Source organism: Gossypium hirsutum, chromosome D13 (assembly GCF_007990345.1).
Source record: "Gossypium hirsutum isolate 1008001.06 chromosome D13, Gossypium_hirsutum_v2.1, whole genome shotgun sequence".
NCBI classification, from domain to species: Eukaryota; Viridiplantae; Streptophyta; class Magnoliopsida; order Malvales; family Malvaceae; genus Gossypium; species Gossypium hirsutum.
In genome coordinates, this window is record NC_053449.1 from 646954 (window position 1) to 673898 (window position 26945).

The 26945-nt window shown below is 32.8% G+C and overlaps 4 protein-coding genes across 4 annotated transcripts; 2 read left to right on the forward strand and 2 right to left on the reverse strand.

Annotated features, from left to right (window-relative positions):
- Positions 1-1351: 1351 nt before the first annotated feature.
- Positions 1352-4119, reverse strand: LOC121225512 (dynamin-related protein 4C). The gene has a single exon (XM_041109834.1). It carries the CDS (start codon positions 3572-3574, stop codon positions 1511-1513), a length of 2064 nt encoding a protein of 687 aa, XP_040965768.1. The 5' UTR covers positions 3575-4119; the 3' UTR covers positions 1352-1510.
- A 2393-nt stretch (positions 4120-6512) lies between these two features.
- On the forward strand, positions 6513-11456 carry LOC107940486 (U-box domain-containing protein 62). Its single transcript, XM_016873918.2, has 8 exons — positions 6513-7197; positions 7567-7864; positions 8254-8335; positions 9644-9701; positions 10077-10162; positions 10650-10745; positions 10832-10902; positions 10984-11456. Exons 1-8 carry the CDS (start codon positions 6690-6692, stop codon positions 11105-11107), a joined length of 1323 nt encoding a protein of 440 aa, XP_016729407.1. The 5' UTR covers positions 6513-6689; the 3' UTR covers positions 11108-11456.
- Positions 11457-13051: 1595 nt separating this feature from the next.
- LOC107940461 (uncharacterized) lies at positions 13052-14203 on the reverse strand. The gene has a single exon (XM_016873892.2). The coding sequence runs from the start codon at positions 14130-14132 to the stop codon at positions 13296-13298; it is 837 nt and encodes a 278-aa protein (XP_016729381.1). The 5' UTR covers positions 14133-14203; the 3' UTR covers positions 13052-13295.
- A 9781-nt stretch (positions 14204-23984) lies between these two features.
- On the forward strand, positions 23985-25764 carry LOC107940483 (expansin-A8). Its single transcript, XM_016873913.2, has 3 exons — positions 23985-24261; positions 24490-24802; positions 25254-25764. The coding sequence occupies exons 1-3, from the start codon at positions 24114-24116 to the stop codon at positions 25555-25557; spliced, it is 765 nt and encodes a 254-aa protein (XP_016729402.1). The 5' UTR covers positions 23985-24113; the 3' UTR covers positions 25558-25764.
- The last annotated feature ends 1181 nt before the right edge of the window (positions 25765-26945 follow it).

Genomic DNA, 26945 nt, shown 5'->3' on the forward strand with positions numbered 1-26945 from the left:
GATTATATAACGAATATTGATGTACTATATTTTTCTCTTTATTCCTTGTTTTTGGATTATATAACGAATATTGATGTACGATATTTTTCTCTTTATTCCTTATTTTTGGATTATTTAACGAATATTGATGTACGATAATACTTTGGTATTGTTTTTACGTCAAAACAAATATGATATTGGACTTCTTCCCCCAAACATTTAGACTGATCAGTTATTATTCGAAAAATTTTACCTAAATACCATATTAATAGATGAGAACATCTGTATTTAAAAATAAAAATCCAAAAAGATGATTGCATACCAAGGCATGGAACATTGGAATCTTGCTACACAAAAAAGCAAAACATGCAATAAGCAAACCATGATGATGACCCAAATTTTATGTGAAAATATTTAAATTTAATTTGGGTTATTTTACTGTAAAATATTTTAGCTTTGTCTCCTATTTTTATAATTTTATCTTAGCTTTTCATCATATAATTCATGATTTCGCCTGATATCGTGAGATTTAATGTTAATATTTTAAGTATTCAAATCTCGGATAGTTTATGAACAAAGTTTCGAAAGAAAGATGATGGAATATTGACCTTGCAGCTGTATAAGAGCTAGAAAGTAATATTATAAAAAGATTGGAGATTATAAGTTAAACACTTGGAATTATTGAAAAGTTGTTGCAGGAAGTTCGGTAGTTCGATCCCCACACTGTCGGATTCGCTTTGAGAGTATGTGAAATTCATTATACTCTAGAGCTCTCAAAGGGGACATGCAAAGAGGCTTCGAAAGAAAATTGCATGAAGTTCCCACAATGTCTCATTGGCTTCATTTAGATATTTTAATCTTTAATCATTTTATTTTATATAAAAAATTGAACTCATAAAAAATTTATTTCAAATTATTCTAATTTTTATTTTTCAATTTTAGCGTAAATATTGATTTTTGTGTAATTTTTTGTAATTCAATTGTTAAAGTATGTAGTTTCATACATAATTATTGTTGTTTCAATTGTTAAAGTATGTAGTTTCATACATAATTATTGTTGTTAATTTAGAATAGCTATGAATGGGGGATGCATTGAGTTTGAAATATTTTAAGTAATTTATCAAATTTTATAACATTAGTTAAAATTAAAAGAATATATATTTACTCTCTCTTTTTTCTCTTTGTATCGAATATGGTGTCTGATTCTGTTTTGATAATATCTGCTTTTTTTGACATAATATCTAGAAGTACCTGTAGCCCCTTTTTAAGCCATAAATAAGAGGATAATATGCTTCTGCGCACAAAAACTTATATCTTCCTACATTGACAATTAAGTTAAGACTCGATTGGCAAGATTTTAAAGAAAACAAAATAAAGAAAAACTAATCCCCCAATTTACCGTCCACAGTAGTTCTGACATTATTATATAATCTTCAATTCTTTATAATCTATGCTATATATATAGAGTACAGACACTTGCAGCATGTAATAAAGCAAACCATGATGATGACCTAAATTTTATGTGAAAATATTAAACCAAGTAAGCATCATAAACAGCAATCCTGTCCATGACCTTGGCCGCACTATCTTTGGACTCCTTTAACACATTGATGCTGTTTTTAAGCTTCTCACGCTTTGCAACAATGGCAGGAGATTCCACCAGCATCATCTTTATCCCATGTCCATCTGGTCCCATCAGCTCCTTCATAATCTCATCAGTGTCATTGTGTACAAGATTATGAACATGGTATTGCAAATGCAATGCCATGGAATCAACCAATCTCACCTTAAATATCTTCCAATAAGCAACCATTCTCATCTTCAGGGCGAAAGCTTGTTGCAGGATCGAAACATTCGAGTGTTGTCTGAGATGTTCGACTTGGATTTCCCCGAAACCTTGGAGGTTCACACAGCAAGGCAGCGGCCCCATGTTTGTTCCAGATATTTGGTTTATGAAATGGTCTTGTTCCTTCATGAGCTTATTCCACTCCATCATGTAATCAGGGTTACATGTATAGCCTGTTAGCTTCTCCATTTCTACTATCTCTTTCACCCTATTGATTGATTGCTCCCTCAGCTTTTGAACAAGGTTGTGTGCAGCTCCTTTCGCGAATACCTTGACGTGATAATACATTTCCCAGTGGCGCGTCAAAACAGACATCACCACATCGTCTATGTAATCCCAATACTTTTCGGTGAACTTGATAGGGAGATATGATATCCTCTCGACTTTTTTCCGTAAGATACGAAGGAATGCTTCAAAGGGAAGGAAGTTCGGTAGTTCGATCCCCTTAGCATCTTCCAAACCCTTGATCTCTTCTGTTAAAAAGTCTTTTGATAGATTACTTTCCTCGCAGTTGTGAAGCTCATCGGAGAACCGGTTCAGCATTTCGACAAACCGAGCAGTCCCGTGCTTCGTGTTGTCCTCGGGGTATTCATCAAATTCCCCCCTCCAAAGAAGCTTCTTGAGGGATTCTTTAGCTGCTTGAATGATCCTCATCATAGCTTGAGTGGCATCAGCATCAGAAGTTAAGGCCTTTGGCATTTTCTCTAGCTCTGAAACATTTGCTTCCAGCTTTGCACTAATGTTTTTAACAATCTCAGGCAAGCACTTTGCAATTTCATTAGCTTGAATTCGGACAAGCTTTTGAGCCAAAACATGAACACCCACAATTGATTTATCAATACATGACAAATGTGCATTAGTTTCGAACAATCTAGCCTCTTCCTTCCTTGCTTCTTCATAGAGTTCATCACCAATCCGATTCCGAACACAAACATAACCAAGTCCTATATTCACATCATCTGCAGTAACCTTGTCAACAAGCCCTTCGGGGGCCCTATCTACTTTAGTAACCACAGCAAGAGTTCTCTCACCATTCTTGTCCACTTGTTGCGACATCCTAATGGATTCACAAGTTGAAAAATCAACCGTAGCCGACAGAACATTAAGGATAATGCTTTCCTTTGGTGTTATGTACTGCATGATGATGTCCCGGATCTGCTCATATATGTTGTCAGGCTGACCATGGACAGGAACTCTGGTAATTCCAGGAAGATCAACCATGGTAAGATCAGGAACCCCGTCTTTTCTCACCACCAAAGTCAAAGGGATGTCAGATATGCTCTTACCCGGGCCTGCAATCTCATCAGTTGCAATGTTTATGGCTGTTGCAATCTGGGGTTCCTCCACTGGGACCATTTTGCCATTGTACTCCAAGTAGAGCTCTGGCCTTGGCCTTGCATGGTTCTGCAACTTGATTATGAGAGGTACCCTGGTGCAAATGCCCTGGCTACGAGGAAGGTTAACACCAGCCAAGGATTCAAGAACACTAGACTTGCCTGATGACTGGTCTCCAACCACAACAATTGTGGGGAGCTGTATGCCTTCTTTCATCACCATGAGCAGCCTGAGCCTGTCGATGACATCAAGCAAAGGTCGGATTTTGTCATTGTATGATGAAATAATTGGAGCTTGAGCTGCTGCTGCTCCCACCACATTAGGTTGTTCCATAGGAGGAGTTGCTGGTTGAGAATCTTCATAATCAATGATAACATCAATGCTCCCTGAATCAGATTCATCATCGCTACCCATTTTTTAGAAGTCGAGACAGGAGTGGGAATTGGCCAAACTTGATGTTTTTTATGGTTTTTTTGTTGGAAGTTGGAAAGCAATAAACTTAAACTAAAGTGAAGAAAAATTCAATGAAGCATATTTGGCTTTATAATGAAAATTAAAATAGGGTAAAGCACCAAAAATAGGCACAATAAAGCGATAGCATCCTATACCAAACCCCAAGAAACAATCAAAGGAAGCTACAATGGGAATGGAAAACTTTAGGTTATACTTTGAATTGTAGAAAATACATCTTATATTCCGTATTGGATTGTAGAAAATAATGATACAAGGACAGAAGAGAGGAAACAGATCAAAATCAAATCGTGACCAACCAAAAGATGAGTGTGTGGATGACAGAAAGTTCGAAACATAAACAGCCCCACTAATTCCTACAGGAACTAGACAGCAGAACTATATGAAACAATGTATTCACATTGAAGTTTCGGATAGATGTCACGTACAAGCCATGTTTCCATTAACTCATATGCTCTTTGTGTCAAATGAACTCCATCCCAACTAAGCCGTTCATTAGGGTTTTCGCATCCCAACCATGAAAAGAGATTTTCCATTTTTCTTGAAGCAATCTACCAAATATAACACCTCAAGTGGTTATTTGTGTTAATCCATTCTGAACATTGTTATTATACCTGATTACCTCACCAGGAGGCCTCATTAGACCAACCGCTCCATCATGGAGGTCTCGCCTGCATGATAGCTCAACCAACTAAAGACACTCACGTGCCTTGTCACACGACCCACCACAAGGTCATATCAAGATCCACTCAGGACCTGCTCCTATCACATCTAGTAGGGGCTCCATCACTCGACCATTAAGTCTACAAGAATAATCTATCTTCAACCTCTGCTAGCAGCTCTTGACACTCACGTGTGAGCCACCTTCAACCTGTTCCACCACATCCTATATCAACAAACTTATATATATATATATATAGGAAAGATGCTAACCTTTGTTACCATGACAAGTTGTATTGAAATAGCTAAACATCCAGTCAAGTTGTCTACTTAAAGATATGCCGGTAGGCGCAAAAGAAACATTCCACTTGGCTAAATCTTCTGCAGACATGGCAGTAGCTCCGGCAAACGCGAAAGTAAGCCCATAATCAAATAATCCATCTTTGTTTAAGTAAGGATCAAGAAAAGGAATTCCAGCAGATAGTGCTGTTCAAATGTTCAAAACACGAAACAACAAACACACTGGTTAAAAAAAAAGTTAATTAAACCAACAAAAATCAATACAAATATAATCATTAATCATCTTCCTAAACCTTTCTAGTATGGGGTTCACACTTTTTTAGAGAAAAAAGCGATGGATTCTTCTCCAAGCAATGACCCCAACGTGTATGGTCTCAGTGAAGCTGTTGATTAGAAATTAGTATTTTACCTATATAATCAATTTAGTCTTTATTCTAAAAAAAAAAATTTAACTCTCAACATTTACAAATTGTATAATTTGGTCTATCTTTTTGTAGTTTTTCTTTTCTTTGTGAGAATGAAGATTAGTTTTAAAGGAATAAGAAAAGATAAAAAGTATTATCTTGGATTTCTGGGTGCTCCTATTTTTTTTATATATTTTTAATTAAATTTAGCTAATAAATTTATTTTTAGCTTTTTAGATAAAAGGGTAAAGAAAAACAAAGTTGTAAAAAAAGAATTAAATTACACAATGTGTAAATGTTGAGAGTTAATTTTTTTTAGAATCAAGACTAAATTGACATAATTTAGAAATATCGAGAGCTAAAGTTGATATTATAACTAATTTTAAAAGTTAACTGATGGTTATGACTATTTACGTAATTTAGTATTTAATTATTTGTTTTGACCATTGATTATTTAATAACTAATAACTTTCAATAATTGACATGACCAAAAAGATGTACATACAAAAATAGAGTCACAATCGGCCTCTAACAAATTGAATTTAGAAAGTAGACACCAACTATTTAAAGAGAAATTTATTTAAAATATAATTATTGTATCTTAATTTATAAATTATTATATTATTATTAAACATAATTTTTTTTAGTAGATGAAGATTAATTTTTTCTAGGTAATATTTCGAAATTATTAAATAATCGTTGAATTTTTTGACACATTTTATTGTAATTTATGGTACAAAATTAAATGAATGTTAAACGTGTTCGAGGCGAATCTCGATCAAACATGTCATGCAAGGGCAGAGCTAAAGCGGCAGGTAAGCTTTAGACCTTTAAATGGTATAATTATGATTATAGTGCCTCTTATTTGTTCAATTTAGTTCCTTTCTAGCTTTTCTTTAAATGGAATAATTATAATTTAGACTCTTTTCAAATGTTTAAATTTAGTTTGAGTTACTTCAACGCAAAATATTTTAGCTTTGCCCCCTGTTTTTTTTTTTAAATTTTATCTTAGCTCCTCATTATATAATTTCTTACTTCACCTCTGATATCGTGAGACCCAATGTTAATACTTTAAGTATTTAAATCCCTAACCGTCTGTGAACAAAGTTTTGAACGAAAGATGCAAAAGCAAATAAACCTCTCCGTTAATATTTTTCAAAATTCAAGGGTCATGGTTCAAAATTTAGGGTTTTAGATTTAGGATAAAAATAGTTACTAAAATTATGTGTCGATGACATAAAAAAATTATTAAAATATCATTAAATAATTAAAAAAGATCATAAATAATGTGGTGAGAAGAGTCCATAAATAAATTTCTCCTTTGCATGGTACTTGGGTCATCATTTATGCCGCACATCACCATTGATTACGTGTTTGATTGTCATGTCATCACAATTTATTGGCTTTAAGATTTTAGACGATATGGTAACAATTTCAAACTTAAGGTACTAATTTGACCAATAAAAAAAACTTAGGTACCAATTTTAAAAAATCTACCAAGTTCAGGCAATCAATGAAATGACGTCGTTTTGTTTCTGATTCGGGTTCCGTTCTTTCTCCTCCTTCCCCCAAAACGTGAACCGTGCAGAAATATCTAAAACCCTACTGCTACGCTCTTGGGGAAAATCCCTGAATTTGTTCCCTTGAATTCCCCAAATTACCCTTCTAAAGATGCAGAATTTCCCTTAATTGCGATGTCTTCCGACGAAATCACTCTCAACGTCTTCCAAGACGACCCGATGCGGGCCTTTAATTGCGGACCCGATACAACCGGCCGACCCGGTTCAAAAACCCGAGATCCAACTTCCTTCATAGACGATAAAATTTTCTCCTTCCCTCCTTTGCAACCTCCCGAATTCCGCTCCTCCAACATCTACGCCGCCGCGGCTGCCGCCGCTGCTGCCTCCGCAGACCGTCGTAGCTCGCCGAATCATCACCAGAGGAATTGGGGGAGTAGTCCCGGAGGTGGCTCCACTAACAGCGGTGACGATGAATTGGATGGAGACGATGTCGACGACGACGAGGAGGAAGACGAGGATGATGATGATGATCCTAACGAAAATAATATTAGTAACAAAAATCATAATATGAATATAAATAATCATATTAATAAAAATAATAATAGTGGAAACGAGACTGTAAATAATGCAGGAAGTGCAGATCCCGAAAGAATGGGAAACGGAAAAGCAAAGCATTCCTTTGGTAAGTTCTCTGTTATTTCTGTAATCAATGTCTGTTGATGTGCCTCGGCTTTGACGAGATCGTGCCGGTCAGAGTTTTATTTTACGACTCTGTCGAGCCCTTATGGGTTCACAAAGTAAGCAGGCCCTGCGAAATTGAAGAGTTCGCGCATAATTAAGCTGGAACTTGATGACTTCTTGCATATAGGTCATTTATCAGCATGATGTTATTACTTGAACTAGCTAATCCGTTGATGTGTTCATAGGCCGAGGATACATCAATGATGTTAATTTTCATTTGTTTCAATCTTTCACAAAGTTCATTGATTTCTATATAAAAAAGTAGAAGCTTTATTTATTTATCTTTTTTTTTTTTTTTATAATTGGAAAGTGGGAGGGAATGGCAGGGAACTGGTAGTGAAGGAAGGAGGAAATGGTGTGGGGCAAGGGTTGAGAGAGAGTAATAGTTATCAAAATGCGGTGACAATTGCGGATCCAGATGGAGATCTTTATTACACACAGTATTCGCACGGTGGAGAAGGGTCTGCTTCTGTTGCAGGTGCTAATGGACAGAAGGATATTATTGTGGCAGAAAATGGTGGTGGATGTGGATTTAGTGGAAGAAAAGATGTTTCGTCTTTATGCGAGTCCAGTGATCCCTTGCGAGTCATTTTCTCCGACCCCATCACGTAAGTAATTATAACTTTTAATTGTTGAAAGAATGGTTAATACATTTGTTGGATTTGATGGTTTAATGCCTTAAACGTAATGTTAACTACTAGTTCATATAGTTGTAAATTTTACTGGTTTTGTTGACTAGTGAGCTTCGGCTGCGATTTTGAGCAGGAAAGTCGATATTAGTAGTATAAGCTACCATGGAAAGTGACGCATGTGTAGGAAACAAGTAGGACTATGGAGAAATATGTTTAGCTTTCATCTGTCTCTGTATTTTTCTTCCAATGGTGCATCGATCTTTGATCCTTACATATCAAGGATTTGTTCTACTTACAGAAAGAAGGGAAAAGGAAATGTTGGAGTGATGTTTTCACTTTATTTGCATTACTTTTTAAAAATTCAGGGGAGCTCTTATGGACGATGCGATGATATTACCTTGTGGACATTCCTTCAGTGCTGCTGGATTACAGCATGTTCTTAGAATGGTGAGTTTTTTGTTAACTTATTTCTAATATTTGTTCTTTAAACATGATGCTTTGTGCTTGGAGAAGATTGTGCCATGCTTTGAACAATTAGTTTTGATTGGTCAATTGATGGTTCAAATCACTAGAAGTGATGAGTTTAACTCCAAGATAACAAATTTTATATATGTGTTCTATGCTGCCATGTATTGATCAAGTTCTTTTCCATTCTGTTTAGTACTTTCTTTTCTCAAGCAAAACAGTCGCACCACATTGCCACTTCGGTAAAGTTGGTAGATTTGTTACTAATATAACATGAATGATCACTTTTGCTTCAGGTCTTGGTTAAAGTATTATATCCTAGGTGCATTATAGATCATAGGCATGGTTCTGACCTATATAATTTTCAATCTTTTTAATCTTTATTTGCTTTTTTACTTTCACCATAACTTATAAGTCAGCCATCTCAGTGTGTGATAATCAGCTCGAAGTAATTTAGCCTGAAAATATCAGGCTTGGCATATTGGTATAATTTGAGATTGGTTACTTATGTTGAACGATTTTACATTTGGTAAGAGATCGCTTTTTATCATTTTGAAACAAATAGTATGAGCCTGTACATAAATGGATCATTCTGTAAAGTATTATTTTGTTGTCAGGACAGTTACTTTCTTTCAAATAAAATGACTATTTAGTCTTTTCACCAGTACTATAATAGCACCTGTCAAAGACGGACTGTAACATGGACTAGATGGTGTATATGGTGCTATAATTCTTATGTGAGAAATGGTATTTTCATCTATGTGTATCCATATCATTTTTCCCCTCCCTACAGTCCTTGTTCTTAAGCATTGTGTTTTGGTGAATTATGATTTATGTCAACGTTTGAACCTTTCTGCTCAACTTTTATTTGCTAGTGGAATTGCTTCAATGTCTTAACAATCTGTGAGCGGAACTTCTGTTATCTCAATCCATGACTGAAAATGTATTGCTGCTGTAGAAGCCATATAAATCCTTTGGCCTTAAGAAATATTAAGAATGACCTTTGAATCTAGTTTTGTGATTGATTGTTGGCTTTTGAAGTTTCTGCCTCCTTTATACAGTCCATTCTTAGCAAGATATTATATCCAATTTCATTTAACTGTATCATAAGGTGCCTTTGCAATTATAGTTCATTTTTATATTTATTTTTTAAATCTGTGTATTATTTATCTTGTTTTCCAGCTTATTTCAATAGCTTTTTCCTTGAACTGCATGGTCAGTTTACCCTGTCATTTGCTAACAATTGTTGCAACAGTATATTAATGTTGATATTATCAAATGCATTATCAGAAAGTTTGCTCCATTTGTTCGCAATCAGTTTCAGAGGCATCGGTGGCTCCAAATCTTTGTAAGTAATATCCGTCTGTTGCAAAATAAAATCTTTATCCCCTTTAATTTTGAATCTCAGTTATAGTTTTGTGAACTGCTATTGTAATTTGCTCAGATTTTCATGCAATGATGATATGCATAGTTAAGTTTCCTATTCATGTTGAGCACCCCCATCTCTGTGTCCCTTAAACCATTTCCCAGGTTTCTAGTTTCTATACTTCTATTTTCTCAGATATAGATTTTGGACGGTATTTGATATAAATTTTGATGAAGGGGCAAACCTGTGGTTAAATTATGATAATGCAAAAAGTTCCCATGGCCGGTGCTATGCATACCATTTTTTTCCTATACATGGATATTTATTTGTTTGTTTTGTGCTGATGTTCACGAGCAGCTCTCCGAGCTGCAGTGCAGGCATTTCGTCACGAAGAAGAACAATTCTACCGCTCACCTAAAAGGAGGAGAGATAGATTTGACCAGGTTTATCATTTTCATACCTCCTTTTATTGTTACTAGCTTTCTAAACATGTAGTTGGGGTTCGGTAAAAGTGCCATAGAGGCCTCTGTACTAGGAGTCAGATTGTATTTTGCCCCTTTTACTCTAAAAATGGGCAAATTAGTCCTTGTAAGGTTGATCAAAGAGCAAACTGATCTTTTTTGTTAAAAAATTCATGCATTTCTACTGTTAAAAACTGGCGTGGCAGACAGAATAACTAGACACGTCACATGTACCTCATGCTAACGTACAGGGAATAGTTTTTAACAATAGAAATAGATGAAATTTTTAACAGAATAGCTAGTTTGCTCTTTAATCTAATGTATAAGGACTAAATTGCTCATTTTTCTAGTAGAGGAGGCAAAATGCAATCCAACTCTTAGTATAAGGGCCTCGTGGTACTTTTACCGTTGGGGTTCCCACTTCTTTTATATCATCCCCAACTCTCCTTTTACTTCTGTGTTCATATAGGATAAGAGTAGCTATGGTGATCCAAATATCATGGATCCTCCAAGAAATAGAGGTGTTCAGTTTCCATTTGCTGTAACGGATCGGGTTATCATAAAGGTATATCTAGTGAAACCCCTCGCATTTTTTCTTGCAACTCATGTTTTTAATAGTTGAATTTCATGACCGGAGGCTGGTTGATACAGGGGAACAAGAGAACCCCACAACGTTTCGTAGGACGTGAGGCCGTTGTAACCTTGCAATGCTTGAATGGATGGTTAGTCATCACCTTATGGATTACATAGACACGGTATCTGCATTGTCGATCGATCTTGCTAACTAAATTTTCGTTTTGCAGGTATGTGGTGAAGACATTGGATAATGCAGAGAGTGTTAAATTGCAGTATCGCTCACTTGCCAAAGTTGCAGATAATACAGCCCCAAAGCCAATTACAAGCAAGATGGGACCAAACTGGTTATAGACCTGTAATTTATAAAATGGGGGCAGGTGAGTGACACTTTGTTGCTGGTGTCAGTATCAGTGTGTGCCACGGTTAGTTCAATATTTAACCCAACTCAAAATATTTTATTTTATTTTTTTTACCATTGTTATAGTGTTTCATGAAACAAGCCCCTTGTAAATTACCTTGTCACGTATTTTAAGCATAAAAATTACATGCAAAGAGTTGAACGAGCATGCTTAATCGTTTTCGTTCTATATGAATATATGTATATGTATGTTCACATCTTTGTATTTAGCCAATGCCCCCCTTGTACAATTATGAAATGTAGTACTAAATGATACTTATAAAGTGAATGGTTATTGATGCATATATTAATGTCTATATGTTAGGAAACAAGTGGTAGACATCATTTTTGAAAAAAACATCATAATGTTCTCACTTTTGACTTTTCCTTTCACTATATTTAAAAATGGACATTTATAATTCATTTTGATGGCCTGAAAATGTTTTATGAGATTTTCAATTGATTTTCATATTATTGTTAAATGATGGGGTGGAAGTGCAAAACTCGAGTCGTCTTAAGGGTTGCAACAATGGTCAGTGCCTCGGCCGACAATGCATCAAAGATGCCCTCTAGCTTGCGCGCACAGTTCACTCGCACTATACCCTTCGAATCACCCACCACAGCACCATAGGAGCTGCACGCTCCCTTGCTCTCCAAGCTGCGTCAACATTGCTCTTAAGATGTTGATCGCAGGGGCCTCCCATCTCTCGATTCTCGAACTCCTAGGTAAGAAGGGTTCATAAAGAAGATTATGAATCCTGAAGTCCTTAGAGTTCCTTGGAGTGCCTGAGCATGAATCAAAGTGTCCTAGGGAGATAGTCTTTCCATGCACGGTTTCTAAGTTCCTTGCCTCTCAAAACTGTCAAAGGACCACTAAAAAGCTAGTAAAGATATCCTTATCGAGCTTCCTCTTAGCTAAGGATGGCAATGGAGCGAGGTGAGGGCAGATGTTAAATCCATTACTATTCCATGGTTAGCACATTCTATTCCACTACCCGCCTTATTTCACTATGGATGTATAATTTTAAAAGTCACTACCATCCTCATGGATATTAGATGCATCTATCCCCGTCCTAACTTACTCCACTTCAATTTAATTTTTGCTACTTGTACTTAATATTTTCAATCTTTTGAAGTCAATTAAAATTTTAAACATAATACCAACAAGTGGTTGAGTGTAATGGCAAAGCGTATTACACTTTTAAGGGGAGAACATAAGTTCCAATCTTGGAAACAATATTGTTGGGGGAGGGGGTAGCCACTAACCCGAAGCATGAATTGTAAAATGGATATACATAATACAAAAAAATTAAACACTATGTACTTTTTTTTATAACATTTTATTATATTTTTATTCTTTTAATAGTCATATATATACAAAGATAAAATGATAATTTCATATAGTCGAGAGAGGAGGGGCAGAACAAACAATTACTATAATTGTACCATTCTCATTATCTAAAAAAAATCCACCAAACCTATCTCGCCTGCATCCACTATTTAAAAGAAAAAAAATCCACTCTACTATGAATTCAAATTTTGTTATCTCTACACATAGCAAATTCCAGCCAACTTAAAATAAAATTGTTGATTATGCAATGATGGGCTTGTAACCCAATTTAATTACTAAAAGACCCATGAACAAAATAAAGTGAAGATTACATTAAATTCATAAGGGAAAGATGTCCACAAATATATCAGCTCAACAATGTTCTACCAACCAATCAACAACAATAAGGTACCATCCAATCAAGGTTGTTTTTGGTAGAGATGTATATAAGATATTACTGCTAGCAACTTATTTGAGTTCGATTTAAAAGAAATTTTAATTCAATTAGATAATTATCAAATGAGCTTAAGCAATTCAAACAGTAAACTAAATTCGAAATTAATAATACTTAAATCATAATTGAGTATTGATCTCATATATATTCATAGCATAAAAAAAACACCCAAGGTTTAGTGATCTCAAAAGTATTTACAGCTGTGAGGTCTTTGATTCATATAACAATTTTGTACATCAATTCCCTAACTTAATCAAACATGACCTTTGTCAATTCCAATGAAAACCAAGTCTTATTTATGAACAAGAAAATTTTCAATTAAAATATAAATATGGATTCAATTCCCCCCACAAGGTCTTCAATTTCCCTGCAAAAGCCAACAATTCTTGAGCTGTGAGAAAGCACTTTCTCTAAAACTACTAACCTTCACCAAACAAAAATGGGTGCACCTTAACCCCAACCCTGAACCCACTTCACTAGTCGTCTTCAACAGATAGCAAGCTGGCGGTACTGGTTCTGATCCTGGTCCTGATCCACACCCATCATCTTCTTCTTCACTTTTACTTTGAACCACAATGCCCCATGTTCCTTCTTCAACTCCTTGTATTTGATCAACAAATATCACCCCATCGGGCATAGCTCTTTCCCCTTTCTTCCACTTCTGTTTCATCGAAACCCAGTTTTCTTCCACCGCCGTTGTTTCCATCGTGGCGTTTTCAGAGTAGACGTGGATCAAGAGTGGCGATTCGGGTAACTTTTTTACAATCTCAGCCACTGAATCTCTCATCCAGCCGTCCATTTTCTCGTACGGAATCCCCTTGCGTTTGTTCTTTGACGATGATCGTTCTGGTTGCAATGATTGGAGACTGCCACCGCCAACGGGCTTAGATGAGGGCGGCGGCGTCGTTGCAAAGATCTTGGACGTTCTCGGTTTTGAAGATGTAGGATTCGAGAGCATTAAAGACTCGCACCGTTGAAAACTGACGCTACCACAGCCGCAACCAACACTGCACACCACCGCCATTGTTGCTCTTTCTGGTTCACTGGTAATGGATTTTCGTAGCGCAAAATGAAACAACAAGAAAAGGGTCTTTAGGATTGGACGAATGATGTCTGATTGATATATACGTAAATATATGAGGACGTTAGCTTTTCTTAGTTTCCATTGGATTTGGAAGAGAATCAGTACTGGCATTGTGGTGAAGTTGATTTGCAAATGGCATTTTGGCTTTACACGTCACTTCCACAAAATTCCATTTCAAGTTTTTATTGCCTACCCCCTAACCTTATGATAATTTGGTGAAACCTATGATTTATCATAGTTTTTTTTGGGTAAATTACGTCAAATGACACTAAATTTATATTTTTGTTATTTAACTTCAAAAAGTCACAAAATAATCACTACACTATTTTAAAATTTTTATTTAAGTTATTGGGTCGAAAACTCTCATTCCCTTCTCTGTATAGTTTTATTTTAAAATTTTTATTTAAGTCATTGGGTCGAAAACTCTCATTCCCTTCTCTGCATAGTTTTAGGTTTTTTTTTTAATAAAAAAAGTCTGAATATAACAAATTTGTAAATCAAAATTCAAATAACTTTATTCCCTATCTCCGATACTGACCATTAGATCAACTTGAATCTAATGTATATTTTCCTATTTACCGATGTGTATTGATCCATCATATTGACTGTCAAATTGTCACTTGAAACTTTTTAGTTGAACTTTTAAAAAAATAAAAATTTAATAGTCGAGTGACTTGAATAAAAACTTTAGAATAATTCAGTGGCTTAAATATAATATTTAAATAATTTAATTACCATTTTATAACATTTTAAAATTGGTTACTATTTTCTTTAGCTCGATTTCTATTGGTTGATTAAATGAGAGTAGAACTTAAGCGAAATGTAGAGGATAGGTGCCTAAGTGGCAAGGGAAAGGAATTGCAGTTCTTTTGTATGATTGAAACGTTCCTTAAGAGGCGTAGTCGCATAAGACTGTATAAGAATCAGGACCGTCTACATCTTATCAAACGGTGAATAGTGGAGAATGGGAGTGTTCGTTGATGGGGTGAGAAACAGCACGTGGTTGCACGCCTATATTGCATGCGGAGTGTACGCGGGCACACGCTCCCCCCCTCTTGCCTTCACTCTCCATCAATTTTCGCCACCTCACTTCCATGTCAGCAAATTAGAGACTTTTTCTCTCTTTTTTTTATTAGTGGAATAAATTATTAAAAGAAAATTATTTTTTTGTTTTGGTAATTATATGTAGAGCTAAGGTCCAATTTCGTAATTGTACTTTAAAAATATTTAACACGATTCTTGAATTATCAATATGTGTTTTATTATGTTACTTATATTTTTATAAATATTCGATGTAGTACTTGAACTATTAATATATGTTTTATTATAGTATTTAGTGTTAATACGTTAGTGAATTGGACCACTGAACTAGCTGATGAAAATTCGAGAAAAACTAAACTTACATAAGCAAAAACATCGTGTTTTCCATTGAAGTAAATGATAATCTTCTCCAAAAAAATTAATTATGGGCATTCAAAAACGTTAGTAAAAGATAAAAAGCAACATTTATAAGTTATTTTTATATTTTTATAATTTTTGAATTTTAAAAAAAATTAACTCAAAATATCACGTCAGCCACATCATCACCAAAGGTGGCTTGCCACATAGGACAGAATAGTTGACTGTCATTTGACTGACGGATTCTCAATTGTGATCATATTTGAAAATTTTTGCCACGTTGTGGATGAGATTGCAATAAGAAAACATTAAGGGACGAAGTGAAAAAAACTCCTGAAACGTTGAGGATGAATTTTACAATTATGCCCCTTAATTAAATCAATTTTAAATCCTAACAATTAATTTATTAAGTTAAATTTTGTTAAATATTAAAAAAATAAAAATGATAAAAATTTATAATAAAATTAATCTTAAAAAGAAATTGATATAACTAGGATTCATATTTAATAATAAACAAATATTTAAATTAAATTTAAAATTTTCCTTTCTTTTAATAGAATCCATTAAGGACAACAGGCCCAAAAAAAACTCAGAGCCCAACGTTGTTTGTATGACTAGTGGATATTAGTTCGAATAAAGGGATTAAATTGGTCTCTTATTGCATAGCTTGAAATTGGTAAAAAGTCAAAAACATGGATAAATAAACTATTAAGTGAAATTACAGAAAATAATATGTACTTTTTATTTAATATTTATTTTTAAGTCTTTTACTGAGTCGATGTTACTCTTAACCGAATTATCAACTCAGTTATAACATTACAAAACTACTTCTTCTTTTAAATTATAATTAATATTATTATAGTGATTTTTTTTTCCGTACTTTTATATCATCTTTAAAGAAAACAATTACAAATTCAAATACCGAACACGTGTTAAGTATAGTATTAAAATATAAGTTCATTACCATTCCACCTATATTTATTAATGTATAAATTTTAAAAGAATTTTTTTTTAAATATAGATTTTTTTTCACCCATAGCGTAGTGGGTGTGACAAATCTAGTTTACATAAACTATTTATAGAACATTACTATCTAGAGTGGCATCTATTTAAAGATCCTGTTATAGTGGGATCCTTTTAAATAACGATTGAAATAAATAAATAAATAAATAAAGGGGAAAAAAGTAAACAACAATCTATGATTGATCATATTATGTAGGATTTGCAATGAGAAACGTGAGTTTACCTTTTAATTAAAGTATAAGTATTATATTAGTTATAGTGATCAAAGACGCCTCAGATCTCCAACCCTTTCATGTATAAATTAGTTGCAGGAACACCCAACAACTAACTCTTATCAAACAAACAACCACGAAACATGTGTTCATGATTTAGCTCTCCAGTAGCCTTGTGAACTAAAAGGGCCCAACTCGAACACACGTCCTTAACTGCGCGGGTTGTTTAAATCTGACTGTTATTTCCCTTGATGAATCCAGCCAACCACTTAATTGGACACACTAATGTGTTCTTCGATAGATCAAATACGACCGACGATCGTTTCAGTTCTTCCAACTATATGCCTATCAACACCAAATCAACAAACTTTTTTTTGACTTAGTGCCAATACAACTTTATGAGACGATGGTGTCTATCTCCTAAACCGGAGAAATAACAAATACCGAAATTAAAGTTTTTAAGTATAATTTAAGATCTCATGGCTCTCTCCCAAATTGACTAACGTATCAAATAAAAAATATAAAAGGATGAAAATAAAATTGCATAATCTTACTTGAACTCTTTAGTTTAACCTAGTATTCTAAAAATATTAAAAAGATAAAATACTAGAAAATTAAAATATTATCCTAATGGAAAACTAAAAGCATTATTTTTACAAATAAACTCCAAAATAAATCATTCCGTCAACTTGTTTTTCGACCCAAAACTTTTACGACAATCTGTATTTTCAACTCTTTTTGACATTTCGAATTTACTTTTACGCCTAATCAAAAATCAAATAATAAGCTCAAATTAATAGCATCTCATTCAAGAATTTATTAAAATTAAACATATTATCGTACACAGTATAAAGGCTTAAAACATATTTTAACTTTTTTTTTAACTTAAATATTTTATAAAAGATCTAATTATTAAATAAATAAATTTAAAACTAAAATTTAATTATGTAAATGAATTTAAAATCAATTTTTTATAGATACTTAAAACTTAAACACATAATTAAAAGTCTAGTAGCCAAAAGAAAAATAGAAGTGGGATTTCTCATGCAGTAATGAGCTTTCCCTTTTACGTACACAAGGTTTGATGGTCAATCAATTTTGTTAGGAATGCTATCATTTTCACCATTGGAGACATATTCTTTTAGTAGTACACAAAATAAACTTCCTCGCCACCGTGATAGCTTCCTTACAACTACACCTATTTAACGGTCGGGTTATTTGTTAAAACTCGAAAATTCACTTAATATTTTAAAGTATTTAGATAAAAAAAAAAAAGTTGGGTCATACCCGCCTTGCAATTGTACGTGATATCGATACCATACATGGGCTCGACCTAAACCAATTTAAGTTGACCCATGAACATCTCTACCTACAACCTGAGCTTGCAATTAGGGCTAATTGCATTAGATGTCTTCAAATTATGCTTCCCCTAAACTTCGAAACATTCTAATTGAGTTCTCAAAGTGTAGGTATTGTATCAATTAGGTTATTCTGTCAACCTAGCTATTATCCTGCCATTAAATACCAGCTCAAATATGACATGTAGCATAGTTAAAAAGCATTGATCAAATTGTTAATTCGTGTGTACATATTGCACGAACAACGTGGATATGACGTGCTAAAAAAGAACTCCTGATTTTAATGACATTGTTTGTCTTCTAACACGCAAAAATCAAATTATCCATATAATAACTGTACATATTTACAATCCAATCCACATATTTTAAATATAATCAACGTAGAACAAAATTAGTCGCTTGCAATTAAATGCACGAGGAAATGTAAACCTTTTAGTTAGAAGTGTTGAATGTTGGAGAACATGTAAGCCCCAAGTTGGGTCTACTTTGTGAACGAAATGTGTGAGCATATATCTTCTAAAGACCACTAGAAAGTGACTATTCACTAGGCTGTGACATGAGAGTCAATTGGTCCCATTTTCATTATAGATTGCAAGGAGATGTTGGTCTATTTGCAATTGGGACTAGGAGACAATCCCTTGTGAAGGGTAATAACATTGCTTCCTAACAGACAAACATTACCATAATATCTACATTGACTATTCAAGCCTTGATTAATGTTGTCCCTAGGAAAATTGCTTAGGGGCTTTAGGGTCGCACATCACATATACTATATTTAAACTCTTGATTGATTAATTCAATTAGTAAATGATTAAAATATCTTTTTATATACAAAGTAGTTTATATTATTATAAGTGTATTTTTGTATATGTTTATATAAAATTTATATTATACTATTGATTAAGTTGGTGTCACGAGTTAATCAGGTATTTTTCATATTTTTATATAAAATAAAATAAAAACTGAGATATGATGAGGTTTGAACACATAACACAATAAATTTTAAATAATTAATTTTATGGGATAAATATCAAAATTATACATGTGCTCTGTTTTAATATGCATTTCGATACATGAACTTTGATCTGGTGCAATTATATACACGAAACTTCGATTATGATTCAGATATACACATTAAATTTTGATTTTGAATCAAATGTATGCATTTAAAGAAATAAATATATCTATTTATTTCATATTGAATTAATAAAATTGTTTGTGTATGTAATATATAAATGTAAAATAGTGTTACGTCGATAATACTACTAGCAGTTTGTAAAAAATGAATCAAAATCAAAATTTCATAAACAAAATTACACAAAATCAAATAGAATTTTATATAGAACTAAAATTCATGTGTAGTAATTTATGGGTTGTTCTAGGCATTGTGTTATAAAGAGCATATATGATTAGAACTTATAATGAGATTGCTCAAAAAAAAAGAATTAATTGTTCATTAGTTGGTATAGAAATTAGCTAAGAATGATCAAATTGGAGAATATTGACTAAATCTACAACTTTACCCATAGGAGGTGTTTGGTTCATGGAACCTTACATTCTCGATGGTAATCTAAGGTTTTGGGAATGTGATTACTGTATTTGGATTTCAAACATTCTCATGAGGCAATAATCTCACAATCTCGATAGTGCTAATATTCCAGAATATACAAGTAATCTCAATATCACTTTTTCCTTAGGTAATCTTATATTCTTGCAAAATTCTTAAAATTTTAGACAATTTTAGCTTTTACTTTTATTATTTTAATTAATTTCTACCTTTTTATGTAAATAATATACAAATCCAATAAAAAGGGAACGCCGTTTTATCAACATGTTTATTATTATAATTATGATTTATAAATTTGTTTAACGTTATATGTTTATAAATTGTAATAAAAACAAGTAAAATTTTCAATAATGTGTTAAGTAATCTTACATTCCAATAATTCTATTACCAAAAGTAATCTTACATTTTTTGAATCAAATACACTCATAGTACAAGATTAATAGTGGAATTTAACCAAACGGATTAAACTGCTACCATTTGGGTTAAGATTAAAATTGACCGATTTGAAATATATAAAGCCTAAATTCATAATTTGCGCCTAATATAAGGATTAATGTTGGGGATAAACCCGTGTAAGCAATGAATAAGAAAAATAACAAATCTTATGTGGAAAAACTCCTTCGAAGATGATAAAAAACCACGGGTAAAGATAATTTCACTAAACTGGCAAAAGCGAAGAGTTCAAAAATGAAGATAAAAACCAAACTCCGAACCCGAAAATAAGAACACTCAAAACTTAAACACAAAATTCCTTGAAAGCTTGTAAAAGCTAATACTTAAATGTGTTATGGGTTAATCTTTCTAGGATAGAAAATGACCTATTTATAGGCTAAATTCGTAGGTCAAATAACCTTGAAATAATCTACAGTAATCAGAGTTCGATTAGGACAAATAATTAACATTTTTCTGGAAGAAGAAAACCGAGAAAATTGCATGCCACGTCTCCACGTCGTTTCTGCTTTTTCCCTATTTCATCGTCGTGACGTCACATGGCTCGTCGTCGCGATATCACTCTCTATTTGTATCTTAATTTCACCACAATACGAGACATACTCCACATCTAATACTAGAATTGGACCGTTGAATATAAAAATAAGTGCAAAATCAATTAAAGTAGTCATCGAATCATCAGATTATTGTCCTTTAGTGTATTAATCAACATTTGGCGATCAAATCCCATATTATGAAACTTTTTATTGCTTTTAAGTGCTTTTTAATTTTTATTTATCTTATTTCAGTATCAGATTACAACTGAAAACCACTCGACTTCATATGAAAATGATGCATAAATACAAAGGGATCATTGCATGTGCTCACTAACATGGTAGGGACCCTTAATTTGTAATCAAATCTTTTCTTTTTTTTATCACAAATCTTTAAGCTGTACTTCCTGTTTAACACATGAAGAAAATTTGGTCAAATTATGCTATTAGTATCTCTACTATATATAAGTTTTGTGTATTTAATCCATATATTATGATTTGGTCAATTTTTGTCATATAATTTTCGAATTTTGAAATTTCAGTCCCAAACCAAATAGTAATAGTTAAATTCGTTAGGTCAAATTCTGTTATTGGTCTAGTAAATTATGGATTTAGTTAATGTTCTTCAATTTGATCATTTTCAGTTAATATGCTTTTCGAACTTTACAATTCCAATCTTAACTCAGACAATAACTATTAAATCCATTAAGTAAAAAAATATGATTTTTCTGAGTATTATGTGGAAATAGCAAGTTGGCGTAGTATGTGATAATAAGTTTGTTGCATAATATTTTGAAAATAATAGATTTCAACTTACGAGCCAACCTTGCTAGTCAACCTTACGAGCCAATGACATATGCAAAGTTAAGATCTACGAGTGAACAAAATACATTCCACTCGTGCATAACATTTATCTATTGTCCAAACATGATAACTCATACCTACAAGAGCAAGACATAATTAGGTGGGCTCCAAGGAGTATGAAATCAATGCAGGGACAACATGTGACATTTCGAGAATGACCAAAAGTACCCACTTATAAACTCCACAAACATCGAAATAGAACAACGTCTCTCTCTCCTCTCGTACTCTTAGTTATCTCTCTTTGTTCTCTCAAACTCCAATCTTCTCGAAAAATTTAAATTTTGATTACCTTCAATCACTCACGACTCTCCACCCACCAAGTTATCACAAACCTTTATAATCCCAACATTATATCAACAATAAACTAAAATTAATCAAATTAAAATACAGAAACCGAATCTACAATTTACGCACATAATATAAAATTAATATCAAATTTTAACATTTTAATTAAATCATTAAAAAAACTACAAAATCTCACTATCTCAACAAAAAATCCCTCACGTTTGCCAATGATTTAATTAATAATTAATAGAGAAAAATAATTAATATTGTAGAGTGATTAATAAATTAATTTTATTAAAGTCACATTAATGATGTATTATTTAATTATTTATTATAATTGCCGACAAATTATACTTTAAGTCACCATCCATATAACTATGGACGAATCCTCAATTTTTATACTAAAAAATTTGTTGGCATGTGAAGAATATATATCTAATTATAAAATAAATATTTTATAAAGTAATGGTTGTAATATTATACTATTATAGCTACTTAATTATATTGTCAATGGTGTTCCGGTTGTGTTAATACAGTTGGGTCTAATGGTAAGGCATATTGCACTCTTAAAGAAACAACGCAGGTTTGAATTTTGGAGAGATGTTGTTAAAAAAAGACTGTCTCGAACACTAGATATAGATAATAAAATGGACATGAAAACACCAAATAAAAAAATAAAGTTGAGGTCTTGGGACTTTGTTGTGTTTTGTATTTAGTTAATTATAATTAATTGAATATGTATGATTTGTGATTTGTATCGAGATTATACTTGCAAATTCCTTCAAAAATGAAGCGAAGAGTTTTGAGGGGTCGAAATAAAATTATAAAATTTTAAGGGATTAAAAAAATCATTAAAAGAGTTCAAATTAAAATTTAGGGATCAAAAATGTAATTTTTCTATTAGCCAAAGGGTTAAAAAGGCTTAAATTTTGTACTTAATTGCTAAGAGGGGTTAAAATTGAAATTATGCGTTTAACCAAGGGGTCAAGACCCAAGTTTCGAGATAGTCAGTACTATATCGATAGACGCATCGTTTTTGTTTTTGTATCGGTATGTGTCATTGTCTGTGTACTGTCTCAATATTTTTAAATGTTTTTCATATCAATTACATACAAATATCTCTCGGTTACATACATATATATGTGCAAATATAAATCTACTAAGTCGAATAACTAAATTAAACGAATTATAGTTTATTATTAATTATAATTATAAAATAATTATTTTGAGGAGAGGTCAGACTTTTTTTAGAGAAAATTTTTTAAAGTATTGATTCGTTTGAGAGTTAACAAATCCCTCAAGTGAACTATACTTCAAAGACTTCTTCTAAGTGAGTTCGATCTCATTTCAACAAGTTGAAAATTAAAAATTAAAAATAGTTAAAATTTTACTCAAAATTTTATAATTATAATTAATTATAATTAATTAAAACGCATCAAAATTTTGATAAAAAAAATAAGACTGAATAATACGTATCCACGGATCCGGATCCGGGCCCGATATCGAAAACGACACCGACTATGATAGGGGAAGATAAATGCATGTGCAGATGGGGTCGTAAGGCGTAGCGGTTTGTGTTCTCGCGGTCTTTCACCGAAAACATTTGCATGTGCATTAACTTTGATCCTTGTAAAATTATCTTAAAAATAGATTTGTGTGGCCCTTCTTTTGCTTTTCAACGTGAGGATCGCTTGGGTAAATGTACTTGGTAGGTCACTTAATTATAGAGATAGATCAAATTAGTCCTTCTATTATTAAATAAATTGATTTAATCCTTGTATTATTAAAAAATTAAATAAAGTATTAAAACATTTAATAGAGTTATGTTTTAAAAGTTTTTTTTATGAATCTGCAGATAAAATTAGGGGCGAAGTCAAAAAAAAATTCTAAAGGAACGAAGTTAATTTGTATATTTTACGAGATAAAATAAAAATTTACTATTTTAATAGTTTATATCTTTTTATTTTTTTAAAGGGTTAAATCAAAATTGTATTATTTTAGGGGTAAATTATAAATTTAGCATATATTAATTTAAATTTTCATAATTTAGGGTCAAAAATAAGATTTCTCATTTTAGGGGAGTTTGGGACCTTGCCAACCCCCTAGGATTGTCCCTGGATGAATATTTGTTTGTTCCAATTTAGCTTTATTGGATCCTTTTTTTTAATTGTTTATGAATTAAAGTGATACATTTGATAATAAAAGGACTAATTCGATCTAATCCATATAATAGAGGGACTACATAAATGCTTTCACCAAATTGTTTCTCACTTGTTTCCTGTTCTAAGTCAACATCCCACCGCTCCCCTAAACACATACGGTTTCTATATAAACCCCTTTTCTCCCATCCCTATGTCACAAACCCATCAAAGCATTAAACACACCACCACACACCCTTTACAATGGCGCCAAAATCACCATTTTCTACAACCTCTCTTATCCTCTTCATCTTCAACTTTTACCTGAGAACCACCATTGGTGACTATGGTGGAGAATGGCAAGGTGGCCACGCCACCTTCTACGGCGGTGGTGATGCATCCGGCACAATGGGTAAGTTTTAAATGTTCCATATATTCCATACATAAAATTTTAGATGGAAGTTCCAATCTTTAAGTGAAACTGGTCATTGTACCTCAGACTGAGGTGTACACCTGAGATGTCCGGTATAACTGGCTGGTTAGTTAATTAGTCACCCTAATTTAAAAAAAAAAAGTTTGCTGCAATCTAACTCTTATTCTTACAGTGAACTAAAAGTGTTTAATGCTATTATTTGTTCAGGAGGTGCTTGTGGATATGGTAACTTATATAGCCAAGGGTTTGGCACCAACACAGCAGCACTTAGCACTGCATTGTTCAACAATGGGTTGAGCTGTGGTTCTTGTTATGAAATGAGGTGTGCTGGTGACCCTAAATGGTGCTTGCCTGCTACCATTATGGTCACTGCCACAAATTTTTGTCCCCCTAATTTTGCTTTGTCCAATGATAATGGTGGGTGGTGCAACCCTCCATCGCAACACTTTGATTTGGCCGAACCTGCTTTCTTGCAAATAGCTCAATACCGTGCTGGGATTGTACCCGTTTCATTCAGAAGGTAAAAAATAATGGTCAAATTCTATTTTCAGTCCTTTACTCAATTAACTTTGAGATTTAGTCTTTAGTCTTTACACTAAAAAGAAGTTAAAATTGGTATAATTACATCCCAGTCCTTGTACTTTTCAGCATTTTGAAATTTAGTCCATCTCTTTTAATTTTAGGAAATAAATCCCTCTACTTACTAGAAATGCCAAATTTAACTAAAAATTATCAACAACGTTATTAATTGGACTTTAATTTTTAAATTAGACAAAAAACTAAATTCCTAGAAATAAAAATAAAGGACTAAGTTTCAAAAGTTTAGAAAGTATAGGGACTTAAAAGGCATATTTAAACCTTACTTTTCAATGTACAAATCTTGTTCCAGTTATTGATATCATTTACACCTTTCATCAAAATTTACATAAATATATAATGAGATTTATTATTTCAATTTTACTTTAAAACAGAGTCCCCTGTGTAAAGAAAGGAGGAGTCCGATTCACAATCAACGGCCACTCATACTTTAACTTGGTCCTAATAACTAACGTTGGCGGCGCCGGAGATGTCCACTCGGTGTCAATCAAGGGCTCGAAAACTGGGTGGCAAGCAATGTCAAGGAATTGGGGCCAGAACTGGCAGAGCAACACCTACCTCAACGGCCAAACCCTGTCTTTCCAAGTCACCACAAGCGATGGCAAGACCCGAACCAGCTACAACGTCGTGCCGGCGAACTGGCAGTTCGGACAAACATACGAAGGTGGTCAGTTTTAGAGGTTCAGCCATTGTTAGAGTTAAAAGAGAAGCTTAGTATTGTTGCTGAGGTGGCTTATTGGCACCCGCTTAAGGCCTTCATGTATTTTTTTTACATTATTGAAGGATTGTGTGAGATATAAGTAAAGAGGGGAAAGTCCATTGTTTTTGGGTTTTGTTTAATTTTGTAGCCATTAAAGACTATGAATTAATGATTGCTTTACTTAATTCCAAAGTTACTTTATAGTTTAATAGTTTAGTTTATAGATCCCAAATTGAATCTCTAATTTAGTATTAGTATTATTGTTTGTGTAAGAGGACGTGAGTTCGAGTACGTTAAAATATATTATCCTCTTATTTAAATGTGAGAAAAGACTGTGGGTAGTTTTAAATTAATTACTTAATCTGAAATAATAATTTATTCAATTAAATAATTATTCAAAATGATTAAATTAACATTTCTCCAATCCCCATTATTTTATTTGCAATCTCAAACAAAATGTTGATATTAAATGCGATTCATTCAAATAGGAGCGAAACTATAAATTCTTTTTAATTGTTAAAAGAGTTAAAATATAATAATATTATTATTTTTATAAATGTTAAATCATAATTTTATCATTTAAAAGTCAAAGTGCAATTTCGCTGCATTAATTTGTAACTTTATAAATCTTGGAGGGTTTGAAGGGCAAAATTTAATACCAAAATTTCACCATATATTAACTCATACCAATTTTGGGGGCCAAAGAGTAAATTTACCCTAAACTCTTTGTGAGAATTATGAATTATGCTATACTATGTATAAGTCATGTATTCAACATACAAGCTCTTTAAGATGTTTGTATCATTGACTCATCAAAATATACGAGTAAATACATATGTAGTCATGTTTGCCACACCAATGAGTATCGACTTTGTTTCAACAAACCTGGCATAGGTCAATAGGTTTGTCAAAAATTTTCATCATAAATTATTTAACTAACGGTAAAAATAACTAATAATTTAGTAGCATTCTCCCTCCAGGGACGAAGCCAAAATATTTTTTTCTGGGTGGCAGAATTATATTGTATACTTTTTATGATAGTAAAAGATGCAATTTCACCATTTTAGTAGTTTATATCTTTATAATTTTTAAAGGATTAAATCACATTTTTATTATTTTTTAGAATTTTATCATTATTAATTTAAAATTTTATCAATTATAAAACACCTAAATAAAAAAAATTCATTTTAGGGGGTGTCGGGCCTGCCAGCAACCCTCACATATCAAAGGTTGAGATACATCGATCTTACTAACAATTTACCAAATACTACTCTCTCTTTTTTTTGGTAAACTATATTAGTAGTCACCCAACTATATATATTTTTTTCTTTTTTGATCATCAAACTATGAAAAGTTATAAAATGGA

What these genes read in the sequence shown, in the direction of transcription:
- LOC107940483 (XM_016873913.2), top strand. Translation starts at nt 24,114, where the DNA reads ATGGCGCCAAAATCACCATTTTCTACAACCTCTCTTATCCTCTTCATC. An exon ending in TGATGCATCCGGCACAATGG is followed by an intron (nt 24,262 to 24,489) that starts GTAAGTTTTAAA and finishes TTATTTGTTCAG; the next exon opens with GAGGTGCTTGTGGATATGGT. An exon ending in GTACCCGTTTCATTCAGAAG is followed by an intron (nt 24,803 to 25,253) that starts GTAAAAAATAAT and finishes ACTTTAAAACAG; the next exon opens with AGTCCCCTGTGTAAAGAAAG.
- LOC107940461 (XM_016873892.2), bottom strand. Translation starts at nt 14,132, where the DNA reads ATGCCAGTACTGATTCTCTTCCAAATCCAATGGAAACTAAGAAAAGCT.
- LOC107940486 (XM_016873918.2), top strand. Translation starts at nt 6,690, where the DNA reads ATGTCTTCCGACGAAATCACTCTCAACGTCTTCCAAGACGACCCGATG. An exon ending in ATCGGTGGCTCCAAATCTTT is followed by an intron (nt 9,702 to 10,076) that starts GTAAGTAATATC and finishes GTTCACGAGCAG; the next exon opens with CTCTCCGAGCTGCAGTGCAG. An exon ending in TTGCAATGCTTGAATGGATG is followed by an intron (nt 10,903 to 10,983) that starts GTTAGTCATCAC and finishes TTCGTTTTGCAG; the next exon opens with GTATGTGGTGAAGACATTGG.
- LOC121225512 (XM_041109834.1), bottom strand. Translation starts at nt 3,574, where the DNA reads ATGGGTAGCGATGATGAATCTGATTCAGGGAGCATTGATGTTATCATT.